Source organism: Balaenoptera ricei, chromosome X, assembly GCF_028023285.1.
Source record: "Balaenoptera ricei isolate mBalRic1 chromosome X, mBalRic1.hap2, whole genome shotgun sequence".
Classification (NCBI taxonomy): Eukaryota; Metazoa; Chordata; class Mammalia; order Artiodactyla; family Balaenopteridae; genus Balaenoptera; species Balaenoptera ricei.
Genome location: NC_082660.1, coordinates 44,387,113 through 44,405,138, shown reverse-complemented (window position 1 = coordinate 44,405,138; position 18,026 = coordinate 44,387,113). Strand labels below are relative to the sequence as shown.

The following is an 18,026-nucleotide window of genomic DNA, read 5'->3' as shown; positions in this document are numbered from 1 at the left end:
TTGAGGATCATGGCCGCCGCCCAGGATTTGAGTGTGGGGGGTGGGAGCAGCCTTGGCAGATGGGGCACCCATGCCCTGCAGGTGTCAGCAAGATCCGCCATCTGTAATGTCCTTGGCACAATAAAACCAAATGTCAGTTTCCCCTGAGCGCCTCTGTTCTGTGTGGGACAGGGGGTGGGTGAGCCTCTCATCAGAGGTGGTGATGGCCCAGACCTTGGCTTGACCTCTAAGGGCTGTATGCTCTCCATTGGGGTCTTTGTGGGGGCCCAGAGTTTGTTCGTATTTGATTCACTGGTTACTAAACCAGCTTTTGGACCTGTTACCACCAAGAAAGCTCTGTCTTTGCCCATCGCCCTTGCCTCAGTATTGGCACAGGATGTAGCCTGCCCACTCTATTTCCTGGGGTGTGATGGGAGCAGAGAACTGTGAGCTTAAAGGCAGGGACTGAACTTCCAACTTCTCTGCCTGCCTCTCGCCCCAATATGTTTGCTCTTTCCTTGTGATTGTTTGATTAGGAAATGCTTTGGTCAGCCACAACGGTTGCTTCATAGCAACATGAGTTTAGTGGAAGTGACCAGAGGGGACCCCCCCACACTTGGTTTTAGAAACCGAGGAATAGCTAAACCTTTTTTTGTTCATATTCCCCAGTTCTCTTGACACTTCTGTCCTTGCCCTTCCTAGACTAGGTAAAGCCAAGGCAGAGAAGGATGGCTGGCCCTCAGGTTTTGTCAGTTGTCTTTGATGTCCCTCAATAATGGGGCCCTTGTGGAAGGATGTGTGTCCAGTTCTGCAGGTGAGGGTGTGGCTGTCTGCAGGGTGTCTCTGTGGAATCCACTGGTTAAGCACATGTGTTGGAGAGTTGGTTTGAAACCTCGGCTTTTTCTAACTATGTGGCCTTGGTCAAATCACAGGCTCTCTGAGTTTCAAGTGTCCCATGTGTAGGACAGGGGTGATTAATGTCTACTACCTCATGCTCTCTCTGGTTGTGAGCATTGAGAGAGGAGTGTATATGGTCAACATAATGTATGATGGCGCAGTGCCTGCCACATTCTGAGAGCTCAAATGTTAGCAGGTATTATTTATTATCCTAATGTTGAAGTTTCTGCACCATTTGGCCCCTGCCTACTTCATCTTGCCGCTCTGTCCAGTTTTCCTTGGCCTCTGCCTGGAATTTGCCCTTCCTCTGTCCCAAGCCTCCAACCTTGTCTTTCAAGATGGGTAGAGGGTCTCCTGAGAAGTCCTGTGTGACCCCGTCCACATTCTCACCTCTATCTACAAATATGTCTTTATTCCTTTCCCAGTAACTGTACTATCAACTTCCTGGGCAAGGGCTATGATGCCTGACTTATCTGTGTATCTCTTAATATCTGCACCCCCTCTAGGGCCTTGCAGGCTTACAGTAGACCCCTAATAAATGTTGGATGAATAAGGGAGAGTACATGTGTGTATTTGCTTTATGGGTGTTTGTGTGTGTGTGTGTGAGACTGTGGTGAGTCCAAGTCTCTATGTGCATCTCACAGTGTCTTTCTCTAGTTGTGTGTGTGACAAGGGCTTGTTTCCAGGTGTGTCAGATGGTGACTGAGTGTGGGACTCTATCTCTGACAGTTTGTGTCTGTTTCTGAGACAAGTGCATGTCTGTGTGGGTCTGTCTGTGACAGTGCCTCTGTGGTTTCTTTCTGATAGAGTGGATGTCCGTTTGTATTCCTGTGACAGATTCTGGGTAGCTATTTCTGGACAGTTTCAGTGACAACACTACATGTCTGCTGGTGTGTGTGTGTGTGTGTGTGTGTGTGTGTGTGTGTGTGTGTGTCTGTGACTGGGTCAATCCATGTCTGTTTTTGTGACACTGCCTATCTGTGGCTCTATCACATAAGTGTATGTCTGCCTTTGGAGCAGTGCATGTGTGTCTTGAGCATCTGTGTGTCTTCCTGTGACAGACTCTGGGTCTCATTTCTGGGACAGTACAAGTCTTTCTGTGACACTGCATGTCTGATGGTGCCAGTATCTTTGTGACAAGTTCTGGCGGTATGTCTGACAGGACATTTCTGTGTCCTTGTCACATGGCAGTGTAGGTCTGTGTGAATCTATCTGGAGTGCCTTTCTGTAACAGTGCATCTCTGGTGTCATTCTGGGACATAATTTTCTGGCAGCATGCCTGCCTGACAGTAGATTTCAGCCTGTGTGTGACAGTACAGATGTACATGTGTGTCTAGGACAAGTTCATGTGAATGTGTCTGGCCGTATGTGTTTGTGTATTTCTCACATGGTGCTTCTGTGTGTGTGTCTTTGGAGTGCATGTCTGTCTGCTTGCAGCATGAGGCCTATTTTTCCCAAATTTGTGACTGAGGGTATTTTACCACCTCCCCGAGCCCTCGTAGCCCCTGTCTCTCTCATCCAGAAGCACACCCCAAGCCACCACCACTCTGGCTTGCTCCCACCCCCAAGAACCCCCCCCCCCCGCCATTCCAGATTCTAGACCTGCTGACTGGGTTCATGGCTGGGTCTAGCCAGGTCTGTCTACGTTAAGGGTTCCACAAACACCCCACAGGCCGTGGCCTCCGGGCGTGGGAACTGTGCCTTGGACCAGCGCTTCCCCTGAGGTGGTTGTCAGGGAGGTTAGCCCTCCCTGACGGCTGAACAGGTTCTTCCAGGATCCCCGGCTTCAGTTTTCGGGCGGAGGCCGCCGGGCGCCTAGAGGGCTCTGGTCCTGGTTTGAGGAGCACCCTTCCGGAGACAGGGTCCTGGATAACCACAGGCCAGGATTCTTAGAACCCTTAGAAGGCCTGGCGTTATCTCCGCGCTAATCTCGAGGCAGCGGCGGCCAACCAACTTCCTGGGAAAGGAGGCGGTGCAGTTTTTTTTTAAGTTTATATATACACATACAGACACATATATAAAAACAACTCCGCGCAACAACCAAAACAAACGCGCTTGCTGCAAAAGGGATTCCCAAAACCAGTTTCCTCTTCGCACGCGCCCCCTCATTTGCATGCAGACCCCGCCCCCGCGGAAGATCCGGGCATGTATTTGCATAAGGGGGTACTTGAAACGTTGAGGGTGGCATGCATATAAGAGCTGGCTCCGATTGGCTGGGGTACAGCAGGTGCTGCGTCCGGATTGATCAAAGCCAAGTGGGCGGGGCCGTCGCCCGGGGCGACTCTCTCGGGAGGCTCGTGCCCTGTCTCAGTAGCGTCGGGGCTGGCGCGCGCGGCTAATCTTAACGTTGCGCTGTTTGCCGGCTCTTCTGGGCCACCAGTTTCCTTACCTTCCACCCTGGCGCCCCCCAGTCCTGGTTCCCCGGCCTCGCTGCCCCGGGCGTCCACGCCTTGCGGGCTCAGCGGGCTCAATCTGCGCAGCTCCTCCTCCATGTTGACTAAGCCTCTGCAGGGGCTCCCGGTGGCCCCCATGACCCCCACGCCGCCGCCAGGTGAGAGAGGCTCCCCTACCGCGCTACCAGGCCGGGCGGGCTGAAGTGGTTGAGGGCGGCGCGGGGGGAGGGGGAGAGGGTCGCGGCCGGCCTCAGCACGCCGCCACCCTGACTTCCTCGCCTCCGCCTGCGTAGGAGGCAAGGATCGGGAAGCGTTCGAGGCCGAGTACCGACTCGGCCCCCTCCTGGGTAAGGGGGGTTTTGGCACCGTCTTCGCAGGACATCGCGTCACAGACCGACTCCAGGTACCCACCACGAGGGTCTTGGGAGGGCCAGGTGTGTGTGTGGCGGCGGCGGGAGCCCTGGGGCTGGGATGCTAATTGAGCAGGGAATGAGCCTACAGTGTGCGAGTGGTAGGGTCATGAGGGCCGGGATCCGGGTTGCTGAGGGTGTCTGAGTGCGCGCGCGTGCCTGTGTGTGTGTGTGTGTGTGTGTGTGGCGGTCCAGGTGGGTATGTGGGGGAAGGGGGTGTTTCAGGGCAAGGATTCTGGAAGTCCAGGGAGTGAGACTGGGGAGTGGGGGGTCGTGAGGACTCTAGACCTTGCGATCCAGGAGAGGTGGTATATATGTGGGAAGGTGGGGACCTAGAGTTGAGATTTTTGGGATTTTGGAGGCAGGTGTCCAGGGTGGAGCCGTGAGGACCAGGACCCCCCCCTACAGGGTTGGGGTGTCCTGGGGCTGGATGGGAAGATCGAGGGCTTGGGGTGTTAGGAAATTCAGAACTCGTCACGTGGAGTGAGGGGTCCTGAAGCCTTGAGAAGGAAGAGCCCAGGGCCAAAGATGGTGGGAGAGATGTACTTGGTTTTGGAGACTTGGAGGGCAGGGGAGAAGCTCCAGCTCATTTGGGGTTGTGGTGTGGAGTGGTGGGTTGGGACCAGAAAGACTAGGGTGAGGGTCCAGACTGGGAGAGGTCTGAGGGTCATCTGCTGGTCCCCTCACCTCAGCCCGCTTCTTCAGGTGGCCATCAAAGTGATCCCCCGGAATCGCGTGCTGGGCTGGTCCCCCTGGGTGAGTATCCTTGGAGTCCTTTTTGACCTGGCGACGCCATCTCTGATGATGGATTTCGCCTTTCTATGGTTTGTATGACTCCTTGGGCCCTGTAACGGTGAGAAGAACACTCCTACCAGCCCATGTTTACTCCCCTGTGGTGATATCCACACCTCCATACAGTTCTGACTCACCCCAGTTCCCCTAGAGCCCTGGATTCTCCCCTCCCACCCTCCTTTCTCGCCTCCAAACATTGCCTCAGGGGCTGCCCGCAGGGCATGCTGGTGAGGAAAGAGGGGCAGAGGTCATTGGTTGCCATGGTGACGGTGGCTGCTTCTCTTCTGCCGTTAGAGCGCTAACGGACAACAGGGCGGGTCTGGGCAAGTTGTAGGGGCGGGAGCGCCCCCTGGCGGGCTCTGGGGAAACTGCGCCTGAGCAGGCTGTGGGTCCCGGAGGGAGAAGGTGCGCCTGCGCAGTAGCGGAATTTTCATCACCGTGAGAAAACCTGTCTGCGGCTGTGCAAGTCAGCGCACTGGCCGGCAGAGGGCCCCAGCTCAGGCAGGAAGGCTGCTTCTGGCAATCCGTGTGCCCGCGCAGGGCTTCGAGAGTGGGGCGGGTTTTGTGACCAGTAACATGTGTGCCTTTTATTGAGCACCGACTGTATGCCTCAGACTTTGCTTCATCATAAAAGCTTGCTGTGTTCCAAGTTCCACTAAGTACTTTCATTCAACACGGTTCTAGATGCTTGGTGACAGTGACAAAATATCACGTAATGACACTATTGAGTTCTCACTTTGTGCCAGTTCCTTTGCAGTTAATCACTTTTAGCTATTTAACAACTGTATATTAGCACCTAGAACGTGCCAGGTACAATTCTAGGCACTTGGCAAAATACTACATTTATTGAGAGCTCTTTTTGTGCTAGTCCTTTTCTACTAATTGCTTTCACCTATTTAACAACTATGTATTGAGCTCTGCTCTGTTACCAAGCGTTGTTCTAGTGTTTGAGCTATGGCAGTGAACAAAGCAGACAAACCATCACACAATAATAGTATTTATTGAGTGCTAACTGTGTCAGATTCTATGCTATAAAGTGCTTTTATCTATTTAACAAACATTTATCAAGCAACACTGTGTGTAAGGTACTATTCTAGTCTCTTTACAGATGTCAGTGGACAAAACAGATAAATTACTACATAATAGTGTTTATCAGTTGCTTCTGTTGAAGGCCTTTTGTTAAGAACCACCTTCATTTATTCCTCAAACATTTCCTGAGGGAATTCCCTGGTGGTCCAGTGGTTGAGATTCGGCACTTTCGCTGCTGTGGCCCAGGTTCAGTCCCTGGTTGGGGAAATAGGATCCTGCAAGCGGCACAGCCAAAAAACAAAAAAAATGAACTGAGCTCCTATTACATGCCAGACGTGCAAAGGCTTTGGCTTTTTTTAAATTAATTTTTATTGGAATATAGTTGATTCACAATGTTGTGTTAGTTTCTGCTGTACAGCAAAGTGAATCAGTTATAAATATACATATATACACTTTTACTTTTTTTAGATTCTTTCCCAATATAGGTCATTACAGAGTATTGGGTAGAGTTCCATGTGCTATACAGTAGGTCCTTATTAGTTATCTATTTTATATATAGTAGTGTTAACATGTCAATCCCAGTCTCCCAATTTATCCCTCCCCACCCCATAGCCTTAAGCTTGAATCACCTTCCCAATGGCTATGTGAGTTTAAGCCCTTAAGATGAGAGAACTGAGGCCCAGGGAAGGAAGTGGGTTGCTCAAGGCCACACAGTCAGGAGGCTGAGGAGCTATGATTTAAGTTCAGGCGAGAAGTCAGCCTCAAAGCTGCTAGCCTGACGTCTGTATTCTCTTTTCTCTCCCTGCTTCCCCCCCACCCCAGTCAGACTCAGTCACATGCCCACTGGAAGTGGCGCTGCTATGGAAGGTGGGTGCAGGTGGTGGACACCCTGGTGTGATCCGCCTGCTTGACTGGTTCGAGACACCAGAGGGCTTCATGCTGGTCCTTGAGCGGCCTCTGCCTGCCCAGGATCTCTTTGACTACATCACAGAGCAGGGCCCGTTGGGTGAAGGCCGAAGCCGCTGTCTCTTTGCCCAGGTAGTGGCAGCTGTTCGGCACTGCCATGCCCGTGGAGTTGTCCATCGTGACATCAAGGATGAGAACATCCTGATGGACCTCCGCCGGGGCTGTGCCAAACTCATTGATTTTGGTTCTGGCGCCCTGCTTCATGATGAACCCTACACTGACTTTGATGGTAAGGCTTCCCTAAATCTCTGTGGGGGGAGTTTTCACCTTTTATCTTTTTGGCCTCTTGACATTTGATCTCCAGTGCTGGGGTATCCTATAACCCTTGATCTATAGTACACCTTTATAAGGTTCTTGAATTTTAATATTAGGGGCTTTCAAGCCTTGCCCTCTAATAAGTCCATCTTCTGACAGTGCCCTGATCTTGTTCTGGGCTCTTATTCTGATGAGGGGATCCTGCTATTATCCTGAGTCTTCTTTTTCTGGTAAGGAGGTCCTACTGTACCTTTTAAGTGCTTTTATTCCATTGAGCTTCTATTCTGGTGAGGGGACCCTGCTCATACAGTGAATTCTCTTAATTCTAGTGAAGCAACCATACTTCCTGGGCGGGGTGGGATGGGAGAAGGGCATTATCAGAGAATGGTCTAACCTGTGGCTTGTGTGCAGGGACAAGGGTGTACAGCCCCCCAGAGTGGATCTCTCGTCACCAGTACCACGCACTCCCAGCCACTGTCTGGTCACTGGGTATCCTCCTCTATGACATGGTATGTGGGGACATTCCCTTTGAGAGAGACCAGGAGATTCTGGAGGCTGAGCTCCACTTCCCTGCCCACGTCTCCCCAGGTGAGGCCCCACCCGCCCTAGCCCACCAAACTTCATCCCTCCCAGGGATTGGTGCCCCCAACTCACTGCTAATCTCCTGTGTGCTTCTGATCTGCAGACTGTTGTGCCCTAATCCGCCGGTGCCTGGCCCCCAAACCCTCTGCCCGACCCACACTGGAGGAGATCCTGCTGGACCCCTGGATGCAGACACCAGCCGAGGATGCATCCCTCAACACTCCCAAAGGGAGTTCCACCCCTTTGGCCTGGTCCCTACTGCCCTAGTCCTGGCCAGGGCCCCCATTAGTTGGAATAGCCATCCCATGGCCACACCACAGGGATAGATGGACATCTGTTGATCTGGTTTTACAGGTCATTAAAAATCCAGTGTTACTAGGGTCAGAGATTGGGGATCAGGGGTCAGAAGACATAAGCCAAGTTTACCTAGTCCCCATCCCAATCCTGCTAAGGAGCCTTCCTCCCAGAACGTACGCTCTCTTATTCTGGAGGGGGTCCTTCTTTGCTTCTTGTTTTGCTAAGGGTGTTTATTTGGTTGAAATTACTTACATTCTGAGCCTGCAGGGCTCTTATTCTGATGAGCAGTAACCCCTACACTGGCACCTCCTGCTACCACCACACAAACTTAGTTTAAATGCTCTGACTTGGGCAAGGGTGCTTTCCTTCCAAATACCCCAGCGGCTCTTATTTTAGCAAAGGGACCCTTTCCCCTAGCCTAGGGTCCCATATTCAGTCAAGCTGCTTGCCTACCTCAGCCCAGGGTTCTTTATTCTGGGGGAGGTAAGCCCTATTGTTGTCCCAGGGCTTTTGTGTGTGTGTGTGAGGGGACCCTACTCTGTTATCCCAAGTGCTCTTATTCTGGTGAGGAGAAACCCCACTTTCATGATTTGGGAGGGGATGGGAGATGGACACTACTAGAGTCCACTAGAATGGGGTGGATGGTTTTTGGGGGGATGGGGTGGGGGAAATAAGTCTTGTTGTTTGTTCTCCTAGAGCCCCACCCTCCACCTTTTTTGGATTCTTGCTGCCTCCTTCTGAGCCAGGGTTGTCCAGTTGCTGAAATGTAAATACTTATGTATTGGGGAAGGAGAGCTCCAACTGTATCTTCCTCTTCCTTCTCCCCCGCCTGGATTATTTAAAAAGCCATGTGTGGAAACCCACTATTTAATAAACGTAATAGAATCAGAAGCGACTGGCCATTTGTAGATGTGGTGAGGCATTCGTGGAGCATCTACTGAATGCTGAGCCAAGAGGGAGATGGATTGGACCTCTCTGTCCACGGGAAGCCTCAGTCTTGTGGTGCCATCCTGAAGATCTTTTATGGGTTCATTTAAGGTGAAAGAAAAACTTGATTTTCCCCTCAGCTCTTATGTAGCACCCCGTATGTGCAGAAAGGCTGCTTTGGAGATACCGTAGACATTGAAGATGTCTGGGACACACTCCCAAATCAAAGATGGCCAGCTCAGAGGCAGAAAAAACTCCTTTCCCCCAACCCCAGGGGAGGAAATACCTTCCCCATGGGAGAAGAAAAGCCCTTTCTGGGGCTTGGTGAGGGCAGGGTGGGGGTTGAGCGTTGACAGGAATCTTCCTAGCCCTTCCTTGTTTTCTAATAACGTCCAAGGTGGAGTCACCTGTTTCGCCCCTACCTTTTCACCTCTTCCTTGTCTTCTTACCTGTTCATCCCGCTCACTTCAACTTCCTCAACTCTTGACTTACCTGCCCTGCCCTAGTCTATCATAGTTTCACTTGTCCCGACCTCAGCTGTACCTTCTCTTGCCCTGCTTTCAACAGCTAACCTAGGGAATTTCCTGGCGGTCCAGTGGTTAGGACTAGGCGGTTTCACTGCGGTGGCCCGGGTTCAGTCCCTGGTCGGGGAGCCAAGATCATGCAAGCCAGGCAGCGTGGCAAAAAACAAAAACAAAAAACTAACCTGTAAACCTCTCACCTGCTGGCTTACCTACCCCCTTCTCACTTTTCCATTCATTTTTTTTTAAACTAGCCAAGGTATTTTTTTAAAATTTATTTTTATTTATTTATTTTTGGCTGTGCTGGGTCTTCGCCTCTGTGCGAGGGCTCTCTCCAGCCGCGGCAAGCGGGGGCCACTCTTCATCGCGGTGCGCGGGCCTCTCACTATCGTGGCCTCTCCCGCTGCGGAGCACAGGCTCCAGACGCGCAGGCTCAGTAGTTGTGGCTCACGGGCCCAGTTGCTCCGCGGCATGTGGGATCCTCCCAGACCAGGGCTCGAACCCGCGTCCCCCGCACCAGCAGGCGGACTCTCAACCACTGCGCCACCAGGGAAGCCCCATCACTTTTCCATTCTTAATGGTGACTCACTTGTCCTCCCTTCTCAGTCTAAACTCTCCTGTGCCATTTCATTAGTATATCCTCAACTGCCCTGCCTTTATCTGCTCGCTTACCTGCCTGACCCTCACCTGCCCTGCTCCCTCAAAGTCTCACTTCCCTCCCAGATGCCCGCTGTCTCTCCAGGGGGCGGGGGTTGGCCTCGCCGACAGAAGGGAAAAGAACTTCAGTCCAACCCGGAAGGACCCAGGAGTTTTGATGCAGAAAGGGCGGTGCCATCAGAAGGTGGCAATTAGGAGACGGACAGCGGAACCAAAGAGACGAGGAGACAGGATGGGCGGGCGATATGGAAAGCGAGATCAAAGGGCGGGTTTAGTAACGGGAGTGGGCTAAAGAGGCTCTGTGAAGACGGCGGGAGACTGAGCCGGCTGCGTGCCCGGTCTCCGGATCCTGACGGAATCTGGAAATCCTGAGGCCGCTCTTAAAGTAGCGTTCAGGAGCGAACGAGGAGAGCCACTGCTCTGAGCAGCTTCTCGCTCGCCCCATCCCCACCCCCCGGGGTCCCGGAAGCGGAAGTAACGGACACGGAAGTGGCCTACTGTTGCCGAGGGGACGGGCCAGGCAGATGCCAACATGGCAGCGGTGGGGTCCGGCGGTTCCCCCGCGTCGGCCGGGCCAGGGGCGGTCTCCGCAGGGGCGTTGGAGCCTGGGACCGCGACTGCGGGTGAGACAGGCTGTGGCTGAGCAGTCGGCGGCGGGCCGGGGGGCGGGATCGCTGGGGGGTCAGAAAGGTTCCTCACTGAGGCGAGAGGGAGCATCCCGTACGGACCAACCTATGTGTGGCAGTGGCGGGTGGGAGGAGGACGTGTGTTTTGGGGGCGGGGAAGAGACCATTCTGAGGGTGATGGGGAGGTCCCTTCTGCAAATGGGGAGTAGAGACCATTCTGAGTTGGAGGCGGGTATTTCCTTTTGGGGAGGCTAAGACCACTAAGACCATTCTGAGTGTGCGTGGGGGTCCGTCCTTATACAAGGGAGAGACCATTCTGAGAGCGGGAGAGTTCTTCCTTATAGAAGGGAGGGGCTGTTCTGAGGGTAGTGGTTTCTTCCTTGTAAAGGGACAGGGGTATTGTGAGTTAGGGTGGGGCGGGTTCTTCCTTATGTGACTTAGAATATTTTGAGAATAGGGATGTCCATTATATGGGGAGAAGACCGTTCTGGGGGTCCCTTCCTGATGGAGATAGTTCATTGTATGTTGCAGTGGGAGGGGCCTTCCTTATATGGCGGAGAAAGGACGTTCTGAGGGCGCCAGGCCATTCCTTATAACGGGGAGAGTTCATTGTGAGTGTGAGCAGGACAAGGGATAATTCCTTGGCTGGAGGTGGGGGTATGCGGTGGTGGGAGGATGATTGGTGTATAGGGAAATATTTCCTTATATCGTTAAGGGACCCAGACCATTCTTAGTGGAGTAACCATTTACTACATGGGGTTCAATCCTTTGGACAGTGAGGGAATCATTTCTTATATTTGTTAGACCATTCTGGGGTTAGGGAGGAATCAGTCATCATAGGCGGGAGGGGTTGGAGAGACCATTCTGAGTGTAAGGGAATGGAATAATTTAGATGAGAGAAAGTTCCTTAGGGGATGGACATGCCTTATACAGTGGTCTCATTCCTTGTATTAGGGTATCATTTTTCACATGAGACAACCCTTCACTAAATAGAACCATCATTTCATATAAATCTTTGGTTGTTCATCCATAAAATGGGAACACTGATAGTTCCTTCAGAGGTCAGAGCCATGTAGGGGTCTGTTGAGGTGATCCATATAAATCCCTTATCCCAGTGATAGGCACACAGTAAGCACTCAATAAATGTCGAGGATGCAGTTGGTATTCTGTCCAGGGCAGGGTTGCTTCTCACTCAGGGGAGGGAGAGAGAGGGCTGAGGTGGGTGTCCAGGACCTGCCCCACCCATTTCCTGACACCTCAGCAAGGATTCCAGGTATGGGCTGGACAGGGAGAGGCCCACTTCTCCCTTTCTGGCTCTTCCTGCCTGTGGCTGAGGCAGTGGAAGCTGGCAGGGATCAGACTCACGTTGGGTCAGGATAGGCAGGCAGAAGGAGGAAGTAGCGGTGGCTAGGAGGATCCTGGTCGAGAAGGGAGAGGGGAGGGTGGTAGTGTGGTTATGCCACAGCAGCTTTTGACCCCTTCTTCCCCCTTACTCCTTCCATTCCCCACAGCTCACCGGCGCCTCAAATACATATCCCTAGCTGTGCTGGTGGTCCAGAATGCCTCCCTCATCCTCAGCATCCGCTATGCCCGCACATTGCCTGGGGACCGCTTCTTTGCCACCACTGCTGTGGTCATGGCTGAAGTGCTCAAAGGTCTCACTTGCCTGCTGCTGCTCTTCGCACAGAAGAGGGGTATGAGCCAGGGAGGGGGGCTGCAGGGAGGGGGGCTGCATTGCAGTCGGTGGGTGGCAGTGTGTGTATGTGAGCGTGTGTGTGTGTGTGTCTGTGTGTCTGTGTACATACCCACACCCACGTGGAGGGTTTGGTTGGTTGTCTATGAAAATGCCTGGGGACTGTGTAAGTGCGGCTTGGCCGCCTTGTACCTCCAGCTATGAGTAGCTGCATCCACATGTTTATACCCCTAACTCCCCAGGAGCTGGCCAGTAAACACTGAAGGAGTGAGACAGTCTGTGCCCATAAGGTAGCAGGTGACCCTTACATGATGATTTATTGATTTCTCTCTAACTTTTCATTATGGAGAATTTCAAACACAAAATCAGAGAAAATAATAAAATGGTAAAATATCCATGTCCCATCACCGAGATTCAACAATGATCAACTCATGGCCACTCTGCCATTAAACAGCATCAGTGATTATCCACTCACTACCAATCTATGCGTCTGTTTACCTACTCCTGCACCTTGTTATATTGAAGTATGTCCCACATGGAGTATGATTTTGAAGTAAATTCCCTCTTATTATCTTGAGTAAATATTTCGGTACATTTAAAATAATGACTTCAATCAGTCATGACTGCTAGAAATCATACATCAAAAAATTAACAATAATTTTTTAAGTTAATAAAATAATCAAATATCCAGTCAGTGTTCAAATTCGTAATGATTTCTCAAATGTCATAAAAGTTTTAAAAATTCTGTTTGAATCAGGTTTATATAAAGTCAGTGCTTTGTAATTGGTTGGTGTCTTCTAGGTCGGCTAGCCTCTAGGTTCCCCTCCAACTGTTTTTTTTTTTTCTCTCTGCAGTTAATTTCTCGAAGACATAAGGTTGTTTGTCTTGTAGACTTTGGGTAGCCTGGATTTTACTGAGTGCCTCCCAGTGGTCTCATTTACCATGTTCTTCTGTCCTCTATATTTCCTATAAGTTGAATTTATTTACTAATTTAAACACCTCCCCCAAAGGCCTTCTTCTTTAAAATGTTGCCCAGTCATTTCTCTATAAAGGCCTCGCATGCGGCTCTGCCCTAGGTATTTACAGTGAAGAAAACATTCTCACCCACTCATTAGCTCCAGGGCTCTGGGAGGCAGCAGTTTAGGAACTCATCTGCTCTGTTCTAGATTGATTCTGAGACGGTTCGAGTGAACACTGTGTGGCAGGCCGTGTTCTGGCTGTGGAGGTGGACATGTTAGCGATGCAGACGTGCATCTTGCCCTCAGGGGGCTGATATTTTAGATGGGGAGAAACAAATAGCTACAGGTTAATCACAGCTTTCATCTCTTATCTACAATTTCAGCAACCCCCCCGTTTTATTTTTTTAGTTTTCTCATTTGTTGTGAATGTGTCCACGAGTCACTGCAGAAATATGAATGTGCTTGATTACGGTGTGCAGCCCCATATACGTGATGTGTGTTATGTGAAATATATAGCATATATGCCGTGTTACCTTTCTAACACCTGGACATTTTTGAACACCCAAACCCCTGGGTCCAGGGAATTTGGGTAAAGGGTTAGAGATTGATAATTACTTCTGGGATTAATGCCATGAAGGGCAAGGGCAGGGTTTTGTGAATGAGCATCAGCAGGAGTTCCTGCAGTAACCTTGTGCAGTGGTTGTGGGGTTTTCCCTGAGGAGGGACACTCAGATGAGTCTTAAAAGATGAACTGCAAAAAAGTGGGGTGAGATTTGCAAAGGTCTTATTATATAGGAAAGTATTCTCATGTATTGATTGGAGCAGGTCCCAGCCAGACTTTCTGCTTTAGAGTCAAGCCTGCATTCTTCCATGTGACAGGGGCAAATGCTTGGTGTGTGTGGGGCTGACAGAAGGAGGCGGCCAAGTGGAAGATGGCCCCTGCCCTCAGGCAGCTCTCAGGCTAGGAAGGAACTAGGATAAGTCTAAAAGTTGAGTCTAAGGGACTTCCCTGGCAGTCCAGTAGTTAAGACTTCGCCTTCCAATGCAGGGGGTGTGGGTTCGTTCGATCCCTGGTCAGGGAGCTAAGATCCCACATGCCTCGCGGCCAAAACACCAAAACGTAAAACAGAAGCAATATTGTAACAAATTCAATAAAGACTTTAAAAATGGTCCACATCAAAAAAATCTTTAAAAAAAAATAAAATAAAAAAATAAAAGCTGAGTCTAAAACTTTCCCTCTGCTTGGTAAACAGCCTTCCACCCACACTCCTAGAGCTTCTACTTCACAAGCTCCTAGTTAGTGCTGATTATTTCATTGCACAAACTGTACTGAGTGCTTGCCCTGGGGCTTTGTGCCAGAGAGGTGGGCTCTAAGATGAGTGAAATGTGGTCTGTGATTCTCAGACTGAGTATCCGAAAGGCTTGCTGGAGACATGGTTGTACAGTAGAGAAACCGAGAGCGCAGACCTCATTCTAGCCCTCAGGGAGTCGAAGTGTGGTGGGGAGACACAGGACCAGGCGCAGTCCTGTCCTTTAGAGGATCCCCATCTTTGGAAGTCAGTGCTAAACAGGGATCTCCTCCCTCCACCTAGGTAACGTGAAGCACCTGGTTCTTTTCCTCCACGAGGCTGTCCTGGTGCAGTATGTGGACACACTCAAGCTCGCAGTGCCCTCTCTCATCTACACCTTGCAGAATAACCTCCAGTATGTTGCCATCTCCAACCTGCCAGCTGCCACTTTCCAGGTGAGCCCCAAGCCCAGGAACTGGCTGGGGTGGGGGATATAGGATGTTGGGGAGGGAGGGCTGCAGAGAGCAGGGGCTGTGTTTCCTCCAGAATGTCCTTGGATCTTCCTCAACCTCGGCTTCCTCATCTGTGAGAACTGGGAATGGAAATGGTAATAGTAGCTACTCACTGAGATTATTAAAAGAAGTAATATCTGGGAAGAGCCCTTGGTTGGTGATGGATAAGCTTTAGGCTATTTACAGGCAACCTTTAAGATGGTTAAAGAGCCTGGATTCTGGGGCCAGGCTGCCTGGGTTCAAATCCCAGCTCTGCTACTTTCCAGCTGTGTGATATTGGGCAAGTCACGTAACCTCTCCATCTCATCTTTAAATTGGACATTACAATAACACACTTCATATGTGAGGATTAAATGAATGCATGTGAAGTGCTTAGACCCACACCTAGCACACAGTAAGCTCTATGTAAATGTTTACTGACGTCATTTCATGGCTGATTCATTTGTATCAACACATCCTTATCAAGACCTCCCTCATCAGGATGTTTACCATTCATTCATTACCTGCTGTGTGAGGTGCTTCACATACATCAGTTGTATTTACAGATGGTATGTCAGGGCTCAGACAGGGCAAGTGCTTTGTCCCTCATCACACAGCTAGGACATGGGGTTGGGATGTGGACTTGGGTGTGGCCCAGGACATCCTTGCACAGCCATCCTCCTGTGTACTTTCTGGGAGGCACCTCAGAGCTATTTAGCCGCATCTCAGTCAGCGGCCAGTGGCTGGATATTTTTGCTGTTTTTATGGTTATCTACCCCACCCTGTCCCTCCATTGTGCCTGGGGGCCCACAGTGGGTGCCGTCCCCCACATGTACATGTTGGGGGTCGGGAGCAGCCCTCAGTGTCTTCCACATACCACTCGCAGGTGACGTACCAGCTGAAGATCCTGACCACGGCACTGTTCTCCGTGCTTATGCTGAACCGCAGCCTTTCCCGGCTGCAGTGGGCCTCCCTGCTGCTCCTCTTCACCGGAGTCGCCATTGTCCAGGCACAGCAAGCCGGCGGTGGGGGCCCGCGGCCACTGGATCAGAACCCTGGGGCGGGCCTAGCAGCTGTCGTGGCGTCCTGTCTGTCCTCGGGCTTTGCAGGTGTCTACTTCGAGAAGATCCTCAAGGGCAGCTCAGGCTCCGTGTGGCTGCGCAACCTGCAGCTGGGCCTCTTCGGCACAGCCCTGGGCCTGGTGGGGCTCTGGTGGGCCGAGGGCACTGCTGTAGCCCACCGCGGCTTCTTTTTCGGGTACACGCCTGCTGTCTGGGGCGTGGTGCTCAACCAGGCCTTCGGCGGGCTACTGGTGGCTGTTGTCGTCAAGTATGCCGACAATATCCTCAAGGGCTTTGCCACCTCCTTGTCCATTGTGCTGTCCACTGTTGCCTCCATCCGCCTCTTTGGCTTCCACGTGGACCCTTTGTTTGCCCTTGGCGCAGGGCTGGTCATCGGTGCCGTCTACCTCTACAGCCTGCCCCGAGGTGCAGCCAAAGCCATAGCTTCCGCCTCTGCCTCCACCTCTGGGCCCTGCACTCGTCAGCAGCCTCCAGGGCAGCCGCCGCCATCGCAGCTGTCTTCCCACCGTGGAGACGTCAGCACGGAGCCCTTTCTGCCAAAGTCAGTGCTGGTGAAGTGAGGGCTGGCGGTGGCGGTGGGGGGAGACAGGGAGGGACACTGGTTGGAGGGTGTTGGGCATCTGCAGGACCCAAGTTGCCACTGGGGCCTGGCTCCCCTGGGGTTGGGTCTTTTCTTCCAGGTTGTCGAGACTTCCGGAAGCTTGTGGGACGAGGGCAGGGCATCACGTGAACCCTTCCTTGTAGCCAGGGGTTTTTAGGGCTGCCTCCTCTGTCTCAGTCTAACCCCTTCGGGGACCAGGTTGGGGGTGTTGTCATTCAAGGCTTTTTTTGTCTGCCTCCCTCAGCCAGAGGCGTCCTGTCTCTCATGCCTGGGAGAGTCCCTCCCAGCAATCCCTCCACCTTTGTAGGGACAAATTGGACAAAAATCCTACAGCTCTTTAGTAATGACTGATGCCTACGTGTGGGTTTCCGATTCTGATAGCTTGAGGCCTTCTCTCCTCCCTGACAACCACACTGGATCGTATTAGTAGCTCTTTTTGTGGCCTTGGGGCAGCTTCCCTAACACAGGGACTTGAAAATGGGCCTCTTGTGAGCACCCAGGGAGAGAGGAAGGGGGGCGACAGCTGAGATTTTTGCATCAGCCCATTCAGGGGGAGGGTGCAGTAGGGGCCATTTGTTTGTGATTTGGGGGTTTGTGGTGTAATCAGATGAATGATCCAGGGTGTGGGAAAAATGGAGAAGGGAGGTCCTTGAAGTGGCCTAATCTCATGGAATCTAAGACACCGTCAGTTGCTGGATGCAGGGTTATTTTCTAAGATATCCTGAGAGGAAAAATAAAGCTGCCAGCCACACTCGTGATACCCAACTGGCTGTACGAGGCACCCTTACTTCATGGGGAGGGGTGTCTTTAAATTGCTGAAATGTGGAACCTGCCCCCTGCACTCCCCAAAGACCCCTTAACTGTCTCCCACCAGGGTGTATATATGTGTGTGTGTGTGTGTGTGTGTGTGTGTGTGTGTGTGAGTGTGATGCCTGGGCTGTCTTTGCTATATGTACATAGGGCCGTTGGATCTTTATTTTTGATTAATTTGTTCTGATTTTTTGGTTTGTTTTTAAGGAACTGTAATGAACAAATGTCAGGATACCCAATGCCAAATAAAGATATTGTATTTATTTAGTCCACGTGTAGCTTTCTGACCCAGGGGACCCGCTCTCTCCACGTGGGCTCTGTTACTAACCCTGGGGACTACCAGCCTCACTAGTCATCCTCGCTTGCTCAGGACGTCCACCTGCCAGCCCACCCCAGCTTTCTGTGTTTTTCTTTCCTCCCCGTTCCCACCACAGGTTGCTCACCAAGGTGAAGGGTTCCTAGCCGCTGGGATTGAAGACGCTGGCCTGGCCTCGCTCTCCCTTCTTGCCCTGGTCCAGCCAGGACCAAATGCTCTGATCAGTATTTGGGGGGGGGGGGTAGACACCGAACCCCCTGTCCCCACACCCCCTCTCCCACACAGGGCTGACATGACTAAACTCTGGCCCAGACAGGACCCAACCACCTCAGCCTCCAGCCCCTGCCACCCCCATGTCCCTACTACCCCTACAGTATTATTTCTTAGGTGAGTTTTTGTAAATAAAACGTGTTTTGCATCTTGCTGGCTTGGGTTGGGAAGTCTCAAAAGTGTG

At 51.7% G+C, this 18,026-nt stretch overlaps 2 protein-coding genes across 5 annotated transcripts; both read left to right on the top strand.

Annotated features, from left to right (window-relative positions):
* Positions 1-3,178: 3,178 nt before the first annotated feature.
* Positions 3,179-8,495, top strand: PIM2 (Pim-2 proto-oncogene, serine/threonine kinase). Its single transcript, XM_059910810.1, has 6 exons — positions 3,179-3,427; positions 3,563-3,672; positions 4,385-4,435; positions 6,323-6,695; positions 7,133-7,309; positions 7,407-8,495. The coding sequence occupies exons 1-6, from the start codon at positions 3,367-3,369 to the stop codon at positions 7,568-7,570; spliced, it is 936 nt and encodes a 311-aa protein (XP_059766793.1). The 5' UTR covers positions 3,179-3,366; the 3' UTR covers positions 7,571-8,495.
* Positions 8,496-9,990: 1,495 nt separating this feature from the next.
* On the top strand, positions 9,991-17,996 carry SLC35A2 (solute carrier family 35 member A2). Of its 4 annotated transcripts, none has more exons than XM_059910809.1 (5): positions 9,991-10,328; positions 11,843-12,025; positions 14,576-14,727; positions 16,240-16,386; positions 17,691-17,996. In XM_059910809.1, the coding sequence occupies exons 1-5, from the start codon at positions 10,238-10,240 to the stop codon at positions 17,961-17,963; spliced, it is 846 nt and encodes a 281-aa protein (XP_059766792.1). In that variant the 5' UTR covers positions 9,991-10,237; the 3' UTR covers positions 17,964-17,996. The 4 variants fall into 4 exon arrangements, with proteins under 4 accessions (XP_059766792.1, XP_059766791.1, XP_059766790.1 ...); XM_059910806.1 differs by having other exon boundaries at positions 10,003-10,328; positions 15,650-16,386; XM_059910807.1 differs by lacking the exon at positions 11,843-12,025 and having other exon boundaries at positions 9,996-10,328; positions 15,650-16,386.
* Positions 17,997-18,026: the final 30 nt, after the last annotated feature.

Coding starts and splice junctions, on each gene's coding strand:
- SLC35A2 (XM_059910806.1), top strand. CDS start 10,238: ATGGCAGCGGTGGGGTCCGGCGGTTCCCCCGCGTCGGCCGGGCCAGGG. Junction 10,329..11,842: donor GCCTGGGACCGCGACTGCGG/GTGAGACAGGCT, acceptor CATTCCCCACAG/CTCACCGGCGCCTCAAATAC. Junction 14,728..15,649: donor TGCCAGCTGCCACTTTCCAG/GTGAGCCCCAAG, acceptor TACCACTCGCAG/GTGACGTACCAGCTGAAGAT.
- PIM2 (XM_059910810.1), top strand. CDS start 3,367: ATGTTGACTAAGCCTCTGCAGGGGCTCCCGGTGGCCCCCATGACCCCC. Junction 4,436..6,322: donor TGCTGGGCTGGTCCCCCTGG/GTGAGTATCCTT, acceptor CCCCCACCCCAG/TCAGACTCAGTCACATGCCC. Junction 6,696..7,132: donor ACCCTACACTGACTTTGATG/GTAAGGCTTCCC, acceptor GCTTGTGTGCAG/GGACAAGGGTGTACAGCCCC.